At 46.4% G+C, this 16,330-nt stretch overlaps 1 protein-coding gene across 6 annotated transcripts in view; it reads right to left on the reverse strand.

Annotated features, from left to right (window-relative positions):
• Positions 1 to 10,653: 10,653 nt before the first annotated feature.
• Dido1 (death inducer-obliterator 1) overlaps positions 10,654 to 16,330 on the reverse strand; it is a 53,346-nt gene continuing 47,669 nt past the window's right edge. For all 6 annotated transcript variants that reach the window (XM_006235806.5, XM_008762595.4, XM_063284235.1 and 3 more), the window contains one exon: positions 10,654 to 15,277. In XM_006235806.5, coding sequence (XP_006235868.1) covers positions 12,033 to 15,277 — 3,245 coding nt within the window. In that variant the 3' untranslated portion in view covers positions 10,654 to 12,032. The remainder of the gene's footprint in view (positions 15,278 to 16,330) is intronic.

The raw sequence follows: 16,330 nt of genomic DNA on the forward strand, positions 1-16,330 counted from the left end.
TGGCTTAACCTTCACACCACGACCAAGAACCAGTATCCAATAAAAGGTGACGGACTGCTTCACGAAAAAAAAACAAAAACAAAAACAAAAAAAAAAACAAAAACAAAAAAAACCCCCACAATGACTTCATGAAATTCATAGGCAAATGGATGGAACTAGAAAATATCCTGAGTGAGGTAACCCAATCACAGAAAAACACACATGATATGCACTCACTGATAAGTGGATATTAGCCCAAAAGTTCAAATTACCCAAGATGCACAGACCACATGAAACTCAAGGATAACCAAAATGTAGATGCTTCACTCCTTTAAAAGGGGAACAAAGATATCCATAGGAGGGGATACGGAGACAAGTTTAGAGCAGAGACTGAAGGAATGGCCATTCAGAGCCTGCTTCACATGTGGCCCATATATATATACAGCCACCAAAACTAGATAACATGGATGAAGATAAGAAGTGTATGCTGACAGGAACTGGATATAGGTCTCTCCTGAGAGACACAGCCAGAACATGTCAAATACAGAGGTGAATGCCAGCAGTAAACCAGTGACCTGAGAACGGGACCCCCGTTGGAGGAATTAGAGAAAGGACTGAAAGAGCTGAAGGGGCTTGTGACCACATATGAACAACAATGCCAACCAATCAGAGCTTCCAGAGTTTCCAGGGACTAAACTACTACCCAAAGACTGTACATGGACGGACCCTGGGCTCCAACTGCATAGGTAGCAGTGAATAGTCTTGTTGGGGTTCCAGTGGAAGGGGAAGCCCTTGGTCCTGCCAAGGTTGGATCCCCAGTGTAGGGGATTGTTGAGGGGGGGCTGTAATGGGGGGTGGATGGGGAGGGGAAACTCATATAAAAGGGGAGGGGGAAGGGTTAGGGGGCTGATGAACAGGAAACCGGGACAGGGAATAACAATCAAAATGTAAACAAATACCCAATGTAATAAAAATGGAAGAAAAAATATTTTTAAAGAGCAAAACCTTGTACTATTTTTTTAAAGATTTTTTTTATTTAATGTATATGAGTACACTGTCTCTGTCTTCAGATACACAAGAAGAAGGCGCCAGATCCTGTTACAGATGGTTGTGAGCCACCCTGTGGTTGCTGGGAATTGAACTCAGGACCTCTGGAAGAGCAGTCAGTGCTCCTAACCGCTGAGTCATCTCTCCAGCCCAAACCTTGTACTTTTAAATGAATTTTATAGGTACAATACCTACCTAAGAGTAACAAAATTAATCTTAAGTTTTGACTCAATATACAAAGATTTATACTAGTGAAAACCTTAAACTTCCATCAATATATAAAATTCTGTACCGATGTAACAAATTATGACTTATTTTTGTATCAATTACAAAATTTTGTATTAACATAAGATATGGCTATAAAATTCTTTTGTTTTAATAGATTCAATAATCTACCACATTTGCCTAATTCTTATAATATTTCTTTATCTCCCCTTTTTCTTTTCAACCCCTTGTCCCTTACCTAGAAAAGAAAGAAAGATAGGAATCCCTGAGTCTAATCTCCCTATTTTGTTTCCTCCCTGTCTGAAACTGTAAGTACTTGTAATCATCCCTAAAATGACAACATATCTACAGTTCATAAAATGACCAGAACCACCCACCCCAACTTAAGGGACTGGGGCAACAGTCTTCTTATAATTGCTTCCTGTTGGTTTGGGGCAAAAAAAGATTCTTTTGTGGGGGGGTCCAAGAAAATTAGAAAAATGGTTAGTCTTAAGAAAGCTAGCTGTAGCATTTGTTGTCCAGTTTCTGTCCATGGAGAAAGTACAAGCTTAAATGAAGTCCAACTGTGACAGTCTGAAAGGTTGGATCAAGTGAGGTAGCTGGGGCTGGAGAGGTGGCTCAGAGGTTAAGAACACCACCTGCTCTTCCAGAGATCCTGAGTTCAATTCCCAGCAACCACATGGTGGCTTACAACCATCTGTAATGAGATCCGATGCCCTCTTCTGGTGTGTCTGACAGCTACAGTGTACTCATATAAATAAAATAAAATAAAATAAATAATAAAAAAAGTGAGGTAGCTGTTTTGAAAATGTCTTGGAAGTAAGTCTTTAGAGGAAACAGCCTCACTGCAGTTGAGGTAGGATCAAGCAGGAACAGCCGGTCTCAGTCTCTCAGCATCCCTGGGGCTGAATCCTGTCAGGGCTGCCCTTTTGGTCTTTCATTCTGCAACATACAAACCTTACACACAATACCTAGTTGTATAAAGACATATATGGAATGTGCAGCACACACAGATCAATTAAGGATTTTTTCCTGCTCTGTGTTTGAGCAGGTGAAAGACAACCATTTCTATAAAGGTTATATTGGATTATACCAGACTATAACATCAAGTTTTTAATCTACACCATTTAAAAGAATGGCATGGAAAGTCTTGAGGATTTTGCAGTCAACATTCTATTGACTATGTAAAGACTTTTTTAAAAATGTCTCAGCTCTTCCCCATAAGCAGGGTCAGTGCATAATCCCCCTCTTTTTTGTCTATAGCCAAGATCTTCAGGGTCTTCCCCAGTCAAATCTTATTTTCAATAATTTGGATGGAAGGAGGAGCTTTTTCTATTCCTGTTTGAATAAGTGTAAAATCTCCTCCCCAACATAACATATTTCCTTTCTCCCATTGTGGAATTAGGACTTCTTCAGGCTGATCTAACTCAGCCGTCCTTTCTGAAGCCCAGTGTATCTTAGCAATTGTGCTCTTTGTTTCATTGACTTTTAAAATACTAAAACAAAGCACATTTTAAACCATCTTTGGGAGATATCCTGTCCCACTTCTGTTCTATGACCAATTCCTTCAAGGTCCTGTAGGGTCTTCTTTATAATGGCTTGACCTGTAGGGCTGTATACTATCTCCACGACAGGCTTCATACCATGACATCCATAAAACTGTTGTATTTTAGTGGACATATGTGTCTGAGAATCATCAGTTTAAATGTGCAAAGGCAGCTCCAAGATAGCCATCATCCCTGACAAATGTGTAATGTCTGAATCATCCCCTCAGAAGTCAAGGCTTGGAGCTCTGAACATGTATCAGGTGTGTGATGCACCAACACGTGTCCGTATCTCAATTCTCCAACCTCTATAAAAGGAAACACAATGCATTGTGGGTATTGCATCAAGTTAGCATCAGTAAACAGAGTCTGGATTCTTAATTGAATATATTGCACCTCTATGGGCTGCCATTCTAATTTATCAAACTTCTGTGGAACCTTCCTGTCTAGAACCATATTTTTTGATCTTATTGGAAGTTCCAGACTGGATTCCTTTGAGGGTTTTCTATTTTGATTCAAAGATTCTTTTTTTTTTCTTTTTTTTCTTTTTTTTTCTTTTTTTTTTTTCCGGAGCTGGGGACCGAACCCAGGGCTTTGCGCTCTCTAGGCAAGCGTTCTACCGCTGAGCTAAATCCCCAACCCCTCAAAGAGTCTTTTAACTAGTGTTTTATGGCCTCTATAATCTAGTATCTAATTTCTTAGTCTCTTCTTTCTCCAAGTCTGTCTTATTCTGATTTCTCTCAGAGATGACATACAAAACTGCAATCGTTGGAAAAACACCCATTGGTAAGCTGATAGGCGAAGCACGATCCCATCGAATCCAGACTCAGCGTGCCACTGTGCTTCCCTCCATCCCGAATATGAAAAGCCTTTTTACTTTTGAAATTTCTCCCTAAGGACTCTATTTTCCACATTTAAATGAAATATTTCTCTCTATTATTTTTAATATCTAGCTTCCCCTCACTTACCTTGTTCTTTAAATTCAATACCTTATCAGTTTAGACTCTTGGGACCTTTTCAGTTTGTTGGCTGTGCTCCGCGTTAGCCCTGCTCCAGCTAGCTCTTCTTGCTCAGCCTTTTGCCAGCTCTGGCCAGTTCTCCAGCTTTCCCCACTTATGCTCAGCTTTAGGCCTTCAGTCCGGGCATCTGCCTGTCGTCTCTGGCCCACGTGCCCTGCCATGCTTGGCTGCTCCGGAACCTCTCACCAGACAGCGGGCTGTAGACCAGGCTGCTGTTCTTCTCCAGAGACCTTAGCACAAGTTGTGCTTCCGCCAAGCAGAGTGCTGGCTTTCCAGAGCAGCATGCAGCTCTTGGGAGAGCCGCAGCTTCTGTTCCTTTCAGCAGCTTTAGAACTGCAAAGCCTTCCCAGGTGCTACAGTCCAGCTGGTCCCAAGCACCAGTAGCTTGAAAGCCGCGATTTGGGGGAGGGTTGTGCCTCTCTACCGGTAACTTGTTTCAAGTAGTTTGGTTTTGCCTCGCGCTGGGCACCAAAATGTAGTACGTATTCCTGACTATGCGTATCCTGACTAGCTTACGAATGAGTAAAACTCAAACTACGGTTAGTTTATTTGGATTTGACAATTACTGGAGGGTAACCCCTAGTCTACTCTAACTGCTGGCTTGGCTACCTCTCCAGCGGTGTACCCCAGATACTCGCTGTTTCTCCGAGCCACGTGCTCACCATCCATCTCCATTTCCTCCTCCCCCTTTCCTCTTATCACATTCTCCTCTCGTCTCTCTCCCCAACCAAGTCGCTCCAAACACACCTACCTCTAATCCCTCCAATAATTGACTATAGCCAATTTTATTTTATTCATTTATTTATTTTTTGAGTCCAGGTCCTTTATTTCCTTTGTGTCCATTAGGCCATGAGTCCGTATGGAATGGGTTCCAGCAGCTCAGGCTCCTTCCCGTTAGTCCTCACAAAGTGGGCTTCTCTGGGTGGCGCAGGCTGGCGCTTCAGCGGAACCCAGGTGCCCTTCTCTTTGGCTTCCTCTTTCTTCTGATCGTTGTCCTTCACCCGCTTCAGGAAGCTGCCTCTACTCTTCGAGTGCTCAATGTGCTCAACCCTTTGTGCTTGATCCTCTTGACCAGAATCTTGCCTTTAACTTGCTTGTTTACAATGATGCCCACGGCATGCTGGGTGACGTTGTAGACTCTTCCGGTTTTGCTGTGGTAACACTCATGGGGCATTCCTTTTTTAATAGTGCCCATTCCCTTGATGTCTAAATATCACCCTTCTTGTAGATTTGCATGTATGTGGCCAAAGGAACGACTCCATGTTTCCTAAAAGGTCTGGAGAACATATACCGAGTACCTCTCCTCTTTCCTTTTGTGTTCGTCATCTTGGCGAGTTACTGGAAGATGTCTGCCCCCGCAGAAAGAGCCAATTTTATTTAACCAATAGTTTTAAATCAAAAAGCAAGTTTATGTAACAGAAGCTTGTAAACATGAGAATTCACTCATAGACCTAGAGTAGCCCTAACCCTCCCTTCAGGCACAAAATATAACATAATGCATAACAGCACACCAAACCTCAGCACACAGGCATAGAGATCAACAGTTAATAAATGGGACCTCGTGAAACTGAAAAACTTCTTTTTGCAAGGCAATGGACACTCTCAATAGGATAAAATAACAGCCTACAGAATAGGAAAAAGGGCTGGATGTGGTGGGCAGAGACAGGTGGATCTCTGTGAGTTCAAGGCCAGCCTGGTCTACAGATCAAGTTCCAGGACAGCCAGGGCTACACAGAGAAACCTTGGGGGCAGTAGGGGATGATGGGGCAGAAAGATTTTTCACCAATCCACATCCAAATAGAGGGCTAATATCCAGAATATATAAAGTACTCAAGAAACTAGATATTAAACAAGAAAACAAATAATCCAATTTTTAAGATTTATTTATTGTATATAATTATACACCAGAAGAGGACATCAGATTCCATCACAGATGATTGTGAACCACCATGTGGTTGCTGGGATTTGAACTCAGAACCTCTCGTAGAGCAGTCAGTGAGTGCTCTTAACCACTTAGCCACCTCTCCAGCCCAATAATCCAGATTTTAAAACAGTGTACAGATCTAAACAGAAAATTCTCAATAGAGGAAACTCATGTGGTCGAGAAACACATGAAGAAATGTTCAACATCCTTATCCATCAGGGAAATACAAATTAAAACTACTTTAAAACACCTGCACAGTGTGATAGTTCATCAGGTACCAAACCCAACAACCCGTTTGATTTCCCAGTACCCACGTGGGGGAAGAGAACCAGTTCCCGCAAGTCGACCTCTGACCCTTCATAGACATACTATGGCACATACACACCTGCAACACAGATGCTCATCAGTGTGTAAGCGTGTAGATGAATAAATATATTAAGACATTTAAAAGGAACCTACGGCCAGCCCTGAAATCCTTTTTAGCATTGAAGCCACCGTGAGGTCCCTGAAATTCTGCAACTCCTTACGTTGCTGTGAAGGGCAGTGGGGAGACGTGCTTCCTGACCGGACAGTCAGGCTTCTCTCTGACGGGAGAATGGGCTGTGGGTAGGGAGCCCACGTTGCATTTCTCCTAATTTTGTTGCTCCTATGGAGGTCTGGCAGTACTATCCCTGCACTTGCTTAGCTTCTCTGCTTGTGGGCATGTGCCTGTATGAGGGCATGTGTACACATGCTTGCACATACATGTGCACAGGAATTGGAACTCCATTCTGTTGTTTCCGTCCACTGCGAGATGGGCCCTCTTTTATGTCTAGGTTCCTGAGAAGTAAGTCATGTGATAACGTTTCCATGAAGATCCAGAGCCAACCCAGTTCCTCAGGCTGTCTGCCTCTCTGTTGGGAGCGATGCCCTTGAAACCCTCCATTATTGATGTTAATATTATGGTTAGAGTTAAGTCTGACTGGGTTCATGGAAAATCCCCAGCCAGCTGCAGAAGACTAATACAAATCTGGTGGTCAGGATGACTAACGGTATGACAAAGTTGTGACCTTGCTGAGAAAAACATCTGATGTCAGGATGCCCAATGATATGACAAACCTGTAACCTTTCTGAGAAACCAACATCCTGTTGACATCAGCTGACCATATGAGTACTGTGTCCTTGGCCTGCGTAAGTGTTTCCCACTTTCCCCCGTCTCTGTTACCCCTGTTATGGTATAAATTCAGCCTTGGGAAAAAATAAAATTGGCGCCTTGATCAGACTCCTGTCTTGGCATTCTTTTTTGTTGTTGATGTTTTTTTGTTTTTGTTTTTGTTTTTTCTGGAGCCGAGGATCGAAACCAGGGCCTTGCCCTTGCTAGGCAAGCGCTCTATCACTGAGCTAAATCCCCAACCCCCCTGTCTTGGCATTCTTCTTCGCATCTCTTGTCCCCCATTCTCTCCTAGGTGGTCCCCAACCTCCGCTGACTGCCCTGTGGCTGAGTGACCTGGCCACTTTGATCTTCCTTCTGTTCTCAAAGTATCACCTTTATGCAGACACTCCATAATAGACTCAGGAGGGCCCTGGCCTACAAACATGGGCAGTAGCCCCCAGAGCCTACCTTTCCCCAATCCTCCAGCACTGGGAAACTACCCGTTCTGGTGCTGGCCTGAGTAATAGCTCAGTCCCAGCTCCCGGAGCCCATTTTCAGTTCTGTGTTCTACTTGCCACCCATTATGTCTTAGTAGCCCAGTTGTACTAGTCATTGACAACACTGGAGTGCACCATGGAATGACGGACACACTGCTCACAGTTTCCCCGTCTTCACAGACTCTGATTTGTTCAGAGACAAAGTCAGGCAGCCTTGCTTCCCTGCGCAAGCCCAGGTTGTCAGGTTTTACAGAGCTAACAGATGGCCACTAGTCTCCTGAGGGGCAGAGGGGCAGCGGGGCAGCAAACACACAGGTGAGGTCTGGTGTCTTTGGCCAGCTTTACACAACAATGGCACCAGGCCTGTAGAGCAGTCTCCCGGCAATGCAAGGACAGAGGGCACAGCAGTAGGAAGTGAGGACAGAGGGCACAGCAGTAGAGGCCTGAGCAGTAGTAAACCATGAAGTACACGACAGGGTCAGACCTTCCACTGCACCAGGCTTATATGGAGCCACCTATTCCCTAGACCTTCATTTTTGGTAAGTGGTTGAGTCCCCAAAACCAGCAGTAGCATGGCAAGGCAAAAGGATGGGCAGGATGTTACCACACCCTTGGACTTTCACGCACACTTTTTTTTTTTTTTTTTTTGGTTCTTTTTTTCCGGAGCTGGGGACCGAACCCAGGGCCTTGCGCTTCCTAGGCAAGCGCTCTACCACTGAGCTAAATCCCCAACCCCATCCCAACCCCATGAACTGTCTTTCTACCTCAGGCTCACAAGTGCTAGGGTTGTAGATATACCACACCACACACACCACACCACACCACACCCCTCCCCTCACCCCACCATCCCACCCCACTCCACCACACACCCCACCCCACCACACCCAACCACACCAAGCCCCACTCCACCCACACCTGGGGAGCTTTTACTGTGTTAACTTTTCCTGAGAAGATATGAACATGTCTGTTTGCCTCAGATATTACTCTGGTGACAGAAAAAAAGAAACAGTTCTACCAAAACCCCAGCTTGGTGAGCCAATGGTGAGCCAAAAAGGTCAGGCCTTTTTACTGAGCATAGGTGATTCCTAAATAACCTAAACAACAAAACAACAACAACAACACATGCCAGGCTGGAGAGATGGCTCAGCGGTTAAGAGCACTGACTGCTCTTCCAGAGGTCCTGAGTTCAAATCCCAGCAACTACATGGTGGCTCACAACCATCCTCAATTGGATCTGGCGTCCTCTTCTGGTGTGCTTGACTGAAGAAAGCAATGGTGTACTCACATAAAATAAATTTTAAAAAAGACCTTTGAAAACAAAGTAGATACAAACCGTGCAGACAGTACTGTTTCTGAAACAGGCTCTCACTATGCAACCCTGGCCCTAAACTAAGGTCTGCGTGCCTACAAAGCACGTGCCACCAGGTCCTGCTGTGAACATGTTATGCCCAGTTTACTGACAAGTCACAACCCAATAACCTACAGTGCTATACGATGTCAATTTTATTAATGAAAAAAGAAAAAGTGTTATGGTTGGGTCTGAAATGTCCCCCACTGGCTCAAATTTTTGAATACACAAGGTTCTGCTCTGGGAGCTAATAAAACCTTAAAGACGGGAGTTAGTTGGTTAACGTAGGTCACCAAGTTAGGGAAGGGTGGTTTTCAGGGATACAGTCCAACTGTGCTCCAGGTCCTGAGCAATGCTTTTTCTTTTTTTTTAAATGTATTCTTTTTTTTTAAAAAAAGATTCATTATATATAATATACATATAAGATATATATGGGTGTTCTATCATTACGTACACCTGTGTGCCTTAAAAGGACATCAGATCCATTTATAGATGGTTGTGAGCCACCATGTGGTTGCTGGGAATTGAACTCAGGACCTCTGGAAGAGCAGTCAGTGTTCTTAACCGCTGAACCATCTCTCCAGCCCAGGAATGCTTCTTGATTCACTACAATGTGAACAGAACATGCCACAAGCTCCCACTGTCAATGACAGCTATTCCGGTCTCCATGATGCACTCAATCCCCAGGAACTACTGAGCAGAATAAGTCCTTCCTTTCTCTCCTGTTTCTGTCAAATATTCTGTCACAGTAATAAGGAAAGCAAATATGTAAGCATTACTGACAGTCTGCTGGGTGTAAAATTGATTGGACGCTCCCCTCATTTATGTGCTGCTGGGGGAAGCAGGCTTGAGATCCGTTACCTGCCAGCTGCCTTCCCCATGGTTGTTTCCCTTGTTATGACTGCAGGCATACCCAGCCATCACTGCTATCACTGGGTACACAGGCACCATTGCTTGCTTGTTACTGGACTTGGTAATATATGTCCCAGCTGCTGTTGCCAGAGGTCCAGTATGACCTGGAGGTCCTAATAACTCTGATTTTCCCCAGTCTGTCCTCTCAGGTGCCAGAGCTGGAAGCTTTATGTACCAAATCCCACAATAGGTTTCACAGAGCTTGGGGATAAACACAAGTGATATAACCCAGCAAAAGCACCCATGTAGGATCAAGTTAAGATGGGAGCTAGAGGTAATGGTGCCCGTCTATGATCCCAGAACTCATGAGGCTGAAGCAGGATTGCTGTGAATTTGAGGCTATATATCGAGACTGTCTTAAAACAGAAAGGGGGGGGGGGCTGGGGATTTAGCTCAGTGGTTAGAGCGCTTACCTAGGAAGCGCAAGGCCCTGGGTTCGGTCCCCAGCTCCGAAAAAAAGAACCAAAAAAAAAAAAAAAAAACAAAAACAAAAAAAAAACAGAAAGGGGGTGGTATGGCTTCCAGAGGCTTCTTTGGCGAGTGAGTTGCCTTCAGCCTCCATGTCCCAGCAAACACTTCAGCTAGGTGCCGGTCAGGATCCTCCCGCCAAACTCTTGGTGTACTGGGTACCTATGTGGGGATAGAGCAGCTGGATTTAGGTACACATCCAGTAGGTGGCAGTCAAGGGCAGGACCACATGCACGCGAGCTGGGCCAACTCCAACGAGAATGGTTGGCTCTAGTGCTTCAACTCCTTTTAAAAAGCTAGCAGTGAGGCTAGATCCTACCCATGGCGCTTGTGCATTTCTGATCCACTGCCTTCTGCTCTGATGCAGGTTGCCTCCAGTGATCCCACGAACTGGCTGCAGTCAGGGTTCTGTATAGGACACCGGCGAGCACATCACTCTGTGGGCCCTGATACCGCGCAGCAGGCAGCATCCAGCAGAGAAGTGGGGCTGCCAGTTGGGAGTGGGATGCCTTTGCCTGTGATAACTAGGGGTAAAGGCTGAGTGAAGAGAGAGACAAGAACTCTGTAGATATTTATTCTACTTCAAGTAACAAAACCTATGAAGTCCTGTGTTTCAATGGACAGTGATAGAACACTCTGCAATACAAAATACAGTGTACAGAAATTTCTACAAAGTAAACCTAAAGAAACACACTTGATTTTTATGCTTGTGCATTTAAGTTAGAAAATTTTACTTTACATTTAAAAAAAAAAAACCTTCACATATTATTAGATGTTGAAACTGACACTTTCATGTAATTTACCCTACTGTTTATTTGGTTTACAATAGCAAGTATCCCAAATTGCTATTTTCCCATTTCTTTTCAACTTAAAACATGTGCTATAAAGTGAAAAAAATCTGTAGTGATGTACAGTGTGGAGTGAAATAAGACACCGAAGAACAAACGAAGCTAATTCTCTATCTGAAAAAGTAAGTTTATGAAAATATAAAAGGAACTACCAAACATATTTGCAGTCAGGTTAAGTTAGCTGGCCTTCTCACAGCATCTTCAGAGGCAACCGGGGCTACACAGCAGATAGCCTTTCATGAAGCAGGCTGCTTCACCACCATCCTCATTTCCAGATTTGGTACAAACATTGCCCCATCCCACTGAGAAGCTTCCAAACCTGTCACCTGTCTGGAGTCTGAATCTGCAGAGAGCCACTCAGAGGGCAGCAATGGGCAGTGCTTGACTCCTGTCTCTCCCCTCTTAAAAACTGCTCTAAACTGCTTTGCTTCTTTTTTTAGGCTGATAAATTTGAACATTTAAAAATAAATTGTTATTTAAAATGTAACAATTTCCACTAGGTCAGATTATTTCTAATTATGCTCTGAAAAAACTTCTAAGGTGATGTGTTGCTGGGAGCTGGGCCTCAGAAGGCTGCTCTCCCACAGCTGCAATTGCGCACAAAATCCCCAGCTCACCCCCGAAACAGTGCTTTCCGACCGACCGGGACAGCACTGAGAGCCCCCGGACAGACGGAAGCAGAGATGGCTACACAGGGAAACTAGCTCTAAGATCCACTGAAATTCCCTTAAAACTTACACCAGTCAAGTTATTGGAAAAAACTTTATAATCTGAAAAAAGCAATATGCTTTTGTAGACATTTTCCCATTTCTCTAATTTTAAATGGAAATTATTTTTTTTAAAAAATCAGAATTGTAAAGTTGGGAAATTTTGTAACAAACCATTATACACAAAATTACAGTAATTCCTGAAGTCCAGAATATTATATCCTGCATATAAGTTCATAGCTATTTCAAAAACTCTTTGCTCAATACATTTTATGCACTTGGCTTTTAAAGGGGTCTTTGCCAGGCTGAGCCTATATACAATAGCTGACACAAGTCTTTGTCCACACCAGCATCGTGTCATCAGCCCTGAGTGCAATGGCCTCTAGGCCTGGGCTGCAGCAGGGCCCCCCTCAGAGGTTCTGGCCTCAGGTTTCAAGTCCCGAGGGCTCTCTCTGCTCTTGCTGCGGTCCTTCCGGTCCCGGCCTCGGTCCCTGTCCCTGTCTCGGGCTCTCTCACGGTCCCTGTCTCGGTCTCTGCTCCGGGACCTGTCTCGGTCTCGCCGCCTTTCACGGTCCCGGTCGCGATTCCGACTTCTCTCACGGCTCCGGTCCCACTCCTTACCCCTGTCGGTGTCTCGCTCCCTGTCCCTGTTGGAGCTCCTATCCCTGCCTTTGTCCCATTCCCGATGCCGGTCCCAGTCCCGGCTCCTTTCCCAGTCTTTTTCTCGACTCCAGTTTCTGCCTCTCTCTCGCTCTCGCCTCCTATCCTCAAATGCCCGGCCCTGCCGGCTTTCCAACCCTTGGGCTTCAGGCTCGTCCAGAGGCTTTTCTTTAGGTCCTGCTTCAAATCGCTCCCTCTGTCTCCCTTCAAATGCTGGGCTCCTATATTCATGGCCCTTGCCTTCTCGGAACTCTGATGTGGCCCACTGCCCGTCGGCCTCATGGCCCTGTCCAGGTCCAGAACTGGGAGGCAGAGCAGTGGCTGTGCCTGCCTCATCCCATCGGTCCTTCCTATGCTGAGGAGGATGGCTCGGTAGCTCCAATAGGGGCCGAGGGGGAGGCTTCACTGGCTGTGAGGATGGGCCTTGAAAGTGAAATCGAGAAGGCGGCTGCTCATTTTTTTCAGGAAAGGGTGCAGGGCCCCTTGGTCCTCCATATGGCAGGGGTGCTGATGCCCTCTGGCCCGCAAACCTTGGTGGTGAGTTCACTCTCTGCTCTTCAAATTGCTGGGGCTGAACGCCCCGGGGGCCTGGCATGAAACCTGGTGCTTGGCCTCTGGCCCCTTCAAACTGGCCAGGGTGAGTGCCCCGTGAAGTTTCAAACTGACTAGGGTGGGGCCCACGTGGGCCGACAAAATGACCAGGAGGTGGTCCCCTTTGGCCTCCAAACTGAGAGGGTGGAGGTCCTCCACGGGGCCCTTTTATCTGAGTTAGCAGTGGCCGCCTCTGGCCTCCAAACTGAAAGGGTGCCCTGTTCCCCATGAACTGGGCCTGATCTGGCCCTTCACACTGAGCAGGGGCACCTGTCATCTCGTAGGGAGTGTCCTGGAATTCCCTTTTCTCCCCATGAGGATCCTTGCGATCTTCAAATTGGGCTGGTGCGCCTCCTCTGGGCCCACCAAGATAAGAAGGTGAGAGTCCCCTGTTGTCCCCATAGGGAGGTGGCCCATGTTGCCCGGAGAATAAGGAAGGGATTGGTGGCTTCTGTGCCCCAAATCTGGGAGGCGGAGGGCCTCTTGATCCATCACTGTTAGGAACAATGTTCTCTTCTGAAAAAGGAGGGACTGGCCCCCTAGGTCCTGGGAAACTGGGGCCATGATGACCTGACATCCCAAAAGTGCGAGGTGCAGGTTCACGCTGGCCTGGAAACTGAGGCTGAGGGCCCCCTCCCCTCTGCGCAGGTGAGGGGAATGAAGTAGCGCCCTCACCAGGCCTGGGCTGTGGCTCTCTGCTGTCCTCCATGTCAGCTACTGGGCTGTCACTTCTCCCAGCAGACTGAGCACCCCTGGGGTCCTCATATTGGGATGAACCAAGAGATGTTTCCTGAGACAGAAATGTGGGCCCTGAGAAAGGCTCCCTGCCTCCAGAACTAAAATTCTGTGCCTCAGGTTGCAAAGGGAAGCTGGGTGGAAAGGTGGTGCTAGGGGGTGTGGGCAGCAGCACTCTGCGGGGTGGTGCTGGCCTGGCTGTGCCATCCCCAGCTGTAGGAAGGTGGCTGGTGTCCAGGGGTAATGAGACAGGGTTACTGGAGTGCTCACATTTCTGGATGTCATGTTCAGGTCTCAACACAGTGTTTTCACCAGGAGCCCAGGGACTAGCCATCGACTCCTTGGCTTCTGCAGCCAGCCCAGGCCCCTGGGCTACTGCAGCCCCAGCAGGAGTCTCCCGGGCAGGTAGGGTGCCTTGTGGGCCAGATGTGCTTCCTGTGGGGGCCCTGGGAAGAGATTCATTCTCGGTATTTTCTGCAGCAAGTCGCCTGGCCTGCCTTGGGTCCCTACTTTGTCTTGAGTCTAAGCTGTGGTTGGTGCTCAGGGAGCCCTGACTTGGGTCCAGGGCTTGCTGTTCTTGAGAGAACAGCTCTGTCTTGCCCAAGGAAGACTTGGGAGGTGGTGACATCAGTGCATCTGAAACAGAGAAGTGTGCCATGGACACACCTACAGCAGCCCTCTGCTGTCGAAGGGCTTCTTCCTGCTCCTCCAGCTGCCTCTTCTGCTCCTCAATCTGCTTATTTAGCTCTTCTAACATCTTTTGCTGCTCTACCAGAGAGGCACTGGAGGCATCGGTGGAGAAGTCGGCAGGCCTTTCTGTGGAGCTGACTTTCACACACATGCGATTGGGCAAGTCATCAATGGTCACTTTGGCTTCTTCTAAGATGGTCTCATCTTCTGGGTCATAGGCCACCTCTTCCCTCTCAGCTGTCTCAGGAACACTTGGCACATCATGAGGCCTCCCTGGTTCAGCAAGCAGGGTATGAAAGGCTCGATCAGGGTTGTACTCTTCCTCAGGGTCGTACGGCCTGTCATCCTCCTCCTCCTCCTCCAGAGCCTTGTCTTTTGAGAACTGACCAAACTGTTGAACAATTGGATCCAACAAAGGAGCTGCTGACATGGTGTCCTCCCCCTTGGCCTTGGAATCATGATGTGGAGCTAGAGTAGACCCAACAGATTCTTTACCAGATGGCTCAAATGATTTCTTTTTCCCAAAGAGAGTCTGCAGGATGTGTTCCAGAGGTGAGGCTGTTTTTGAAGTGGCAGCAGTAACCGGGGAAGCTGTGGTAGTGATCACTGCTGATGTTGTGGGCGCTGTGACAGTGCTGGTGGACCCTGGCTTGAGGGATGACAGTATTTTCAATACTGGGGGTTCAGGAAGAGGAGGAGGGGGTGGAGGAGAACCAGGGGGTGTGGTGCTGCTGGCAGTTGTGTCTGCAGAGTGCACACTGTACTTGGGAGGCTTCTTCTCGGACGGCAAAGCTGCAGTTACTTTGGGATAGACTGAAGTTTCTGTTTCCTCCTGTTGGAGTCGAGGCCGCTTCTCATCTGTCTTGTCTAACTCGCCTGCACTTGAAGGACGTTTCACTTTCTGACATATTACTAACCCAAGTATTATATTTGGACGAGGTGATTCAAGACCTGGAAAACAAAACATTTATAGAAACTTTAGAACCCGAACCTAGCTCCCACCCTTTTCCTTTTTTGTGGTAAAATATGCCAAGTTTGAGAAGCTGTTTGCAGTAGAAGGCCAAGAGACTCTAGTCCCTGACTGCACCAGCACTCACACCCAGTCCCACCTCTAGTAGTCTAAAAGATCAATGCCTGACCAGAAGCCACAAAACAAGAGCAATCCCATCCCATATCAGAATTTATAACATGTCTTTCCAGTTACTGAAAGGGGAAAGCTTCAGGAAAGGTGAGAGACAAGCAGCCACTGGTTACTGGAACACTTGACTGGCAGGGACGATGATGTTTTATGTCTCAGTCCTACTCTTGCATTTGCCCTACTGCACACCAGAAGAGAGCAACCCACTTTTAGCTTTAACATATTAAGCTAAACTTAACACATTAGGTTAAATATACTAAGTTAGCAAACGCTTAGTTAGGGACCAATTAGGCTGAAGGTACAGTGACACGCAAGCAGTACAGAGAACTTAACGTCTGGTGTCAAAATTATTGTAACAAGAAAACAAAGCTCAGTCTGTCTTCTGGAAGCAAAAATCCACTGGGCATTCCCATATCTAGTAGTTGCTACTCAGCTGTGAATGATAGGCACAACTGCTATCCCAGCAACAGCAGCGCTCTGAGCTCAGAGTATGCAGGATTACAGAGCAACCACCTACTGCTTAAGTCTTTGTAAACACTGAGTCCTGGGCTTGAATGAAAAACAAGGCATTTGCAAATGGTGCTGGTGGGCACACTCCCGGAAGGAAGTGCTAGGGCACATTGTTTTTAAAGGCAGCGACTACACTACAACAATGTGGCAAGCCAACTCAGGAATGCTGGCTTCCCACTCCTGTACACAGAACAAAGCTAGGAAAAGTCCAGGTTACAAAAGTTTTAACTCGGGGTTGTGGGGTGGGGTGGTTGGGAGGGATATGATGGTGTCAAGAGTACAAATGTAAAATAAAACAAGCTATCAATCTGACCACACTATTCAATTTACTTTTATAAAAATATATTCATATTACA

This window comes from Rattus norvegicus, chromosome 3, assembly GCF_036323735.1.
Source record: "Rattus norvegicus strain BN/NHsdMcwi chromosome 3, GRCr8, whole genome shotgun sequence".
In the NCBI taxonomy this organism is placed as follows: domain Eukaryota; kingdom Metazoa; phylum Chordata; class Mammalia; order Rodentia; family Muridae; genus Rattus; species Rattus norvegicus.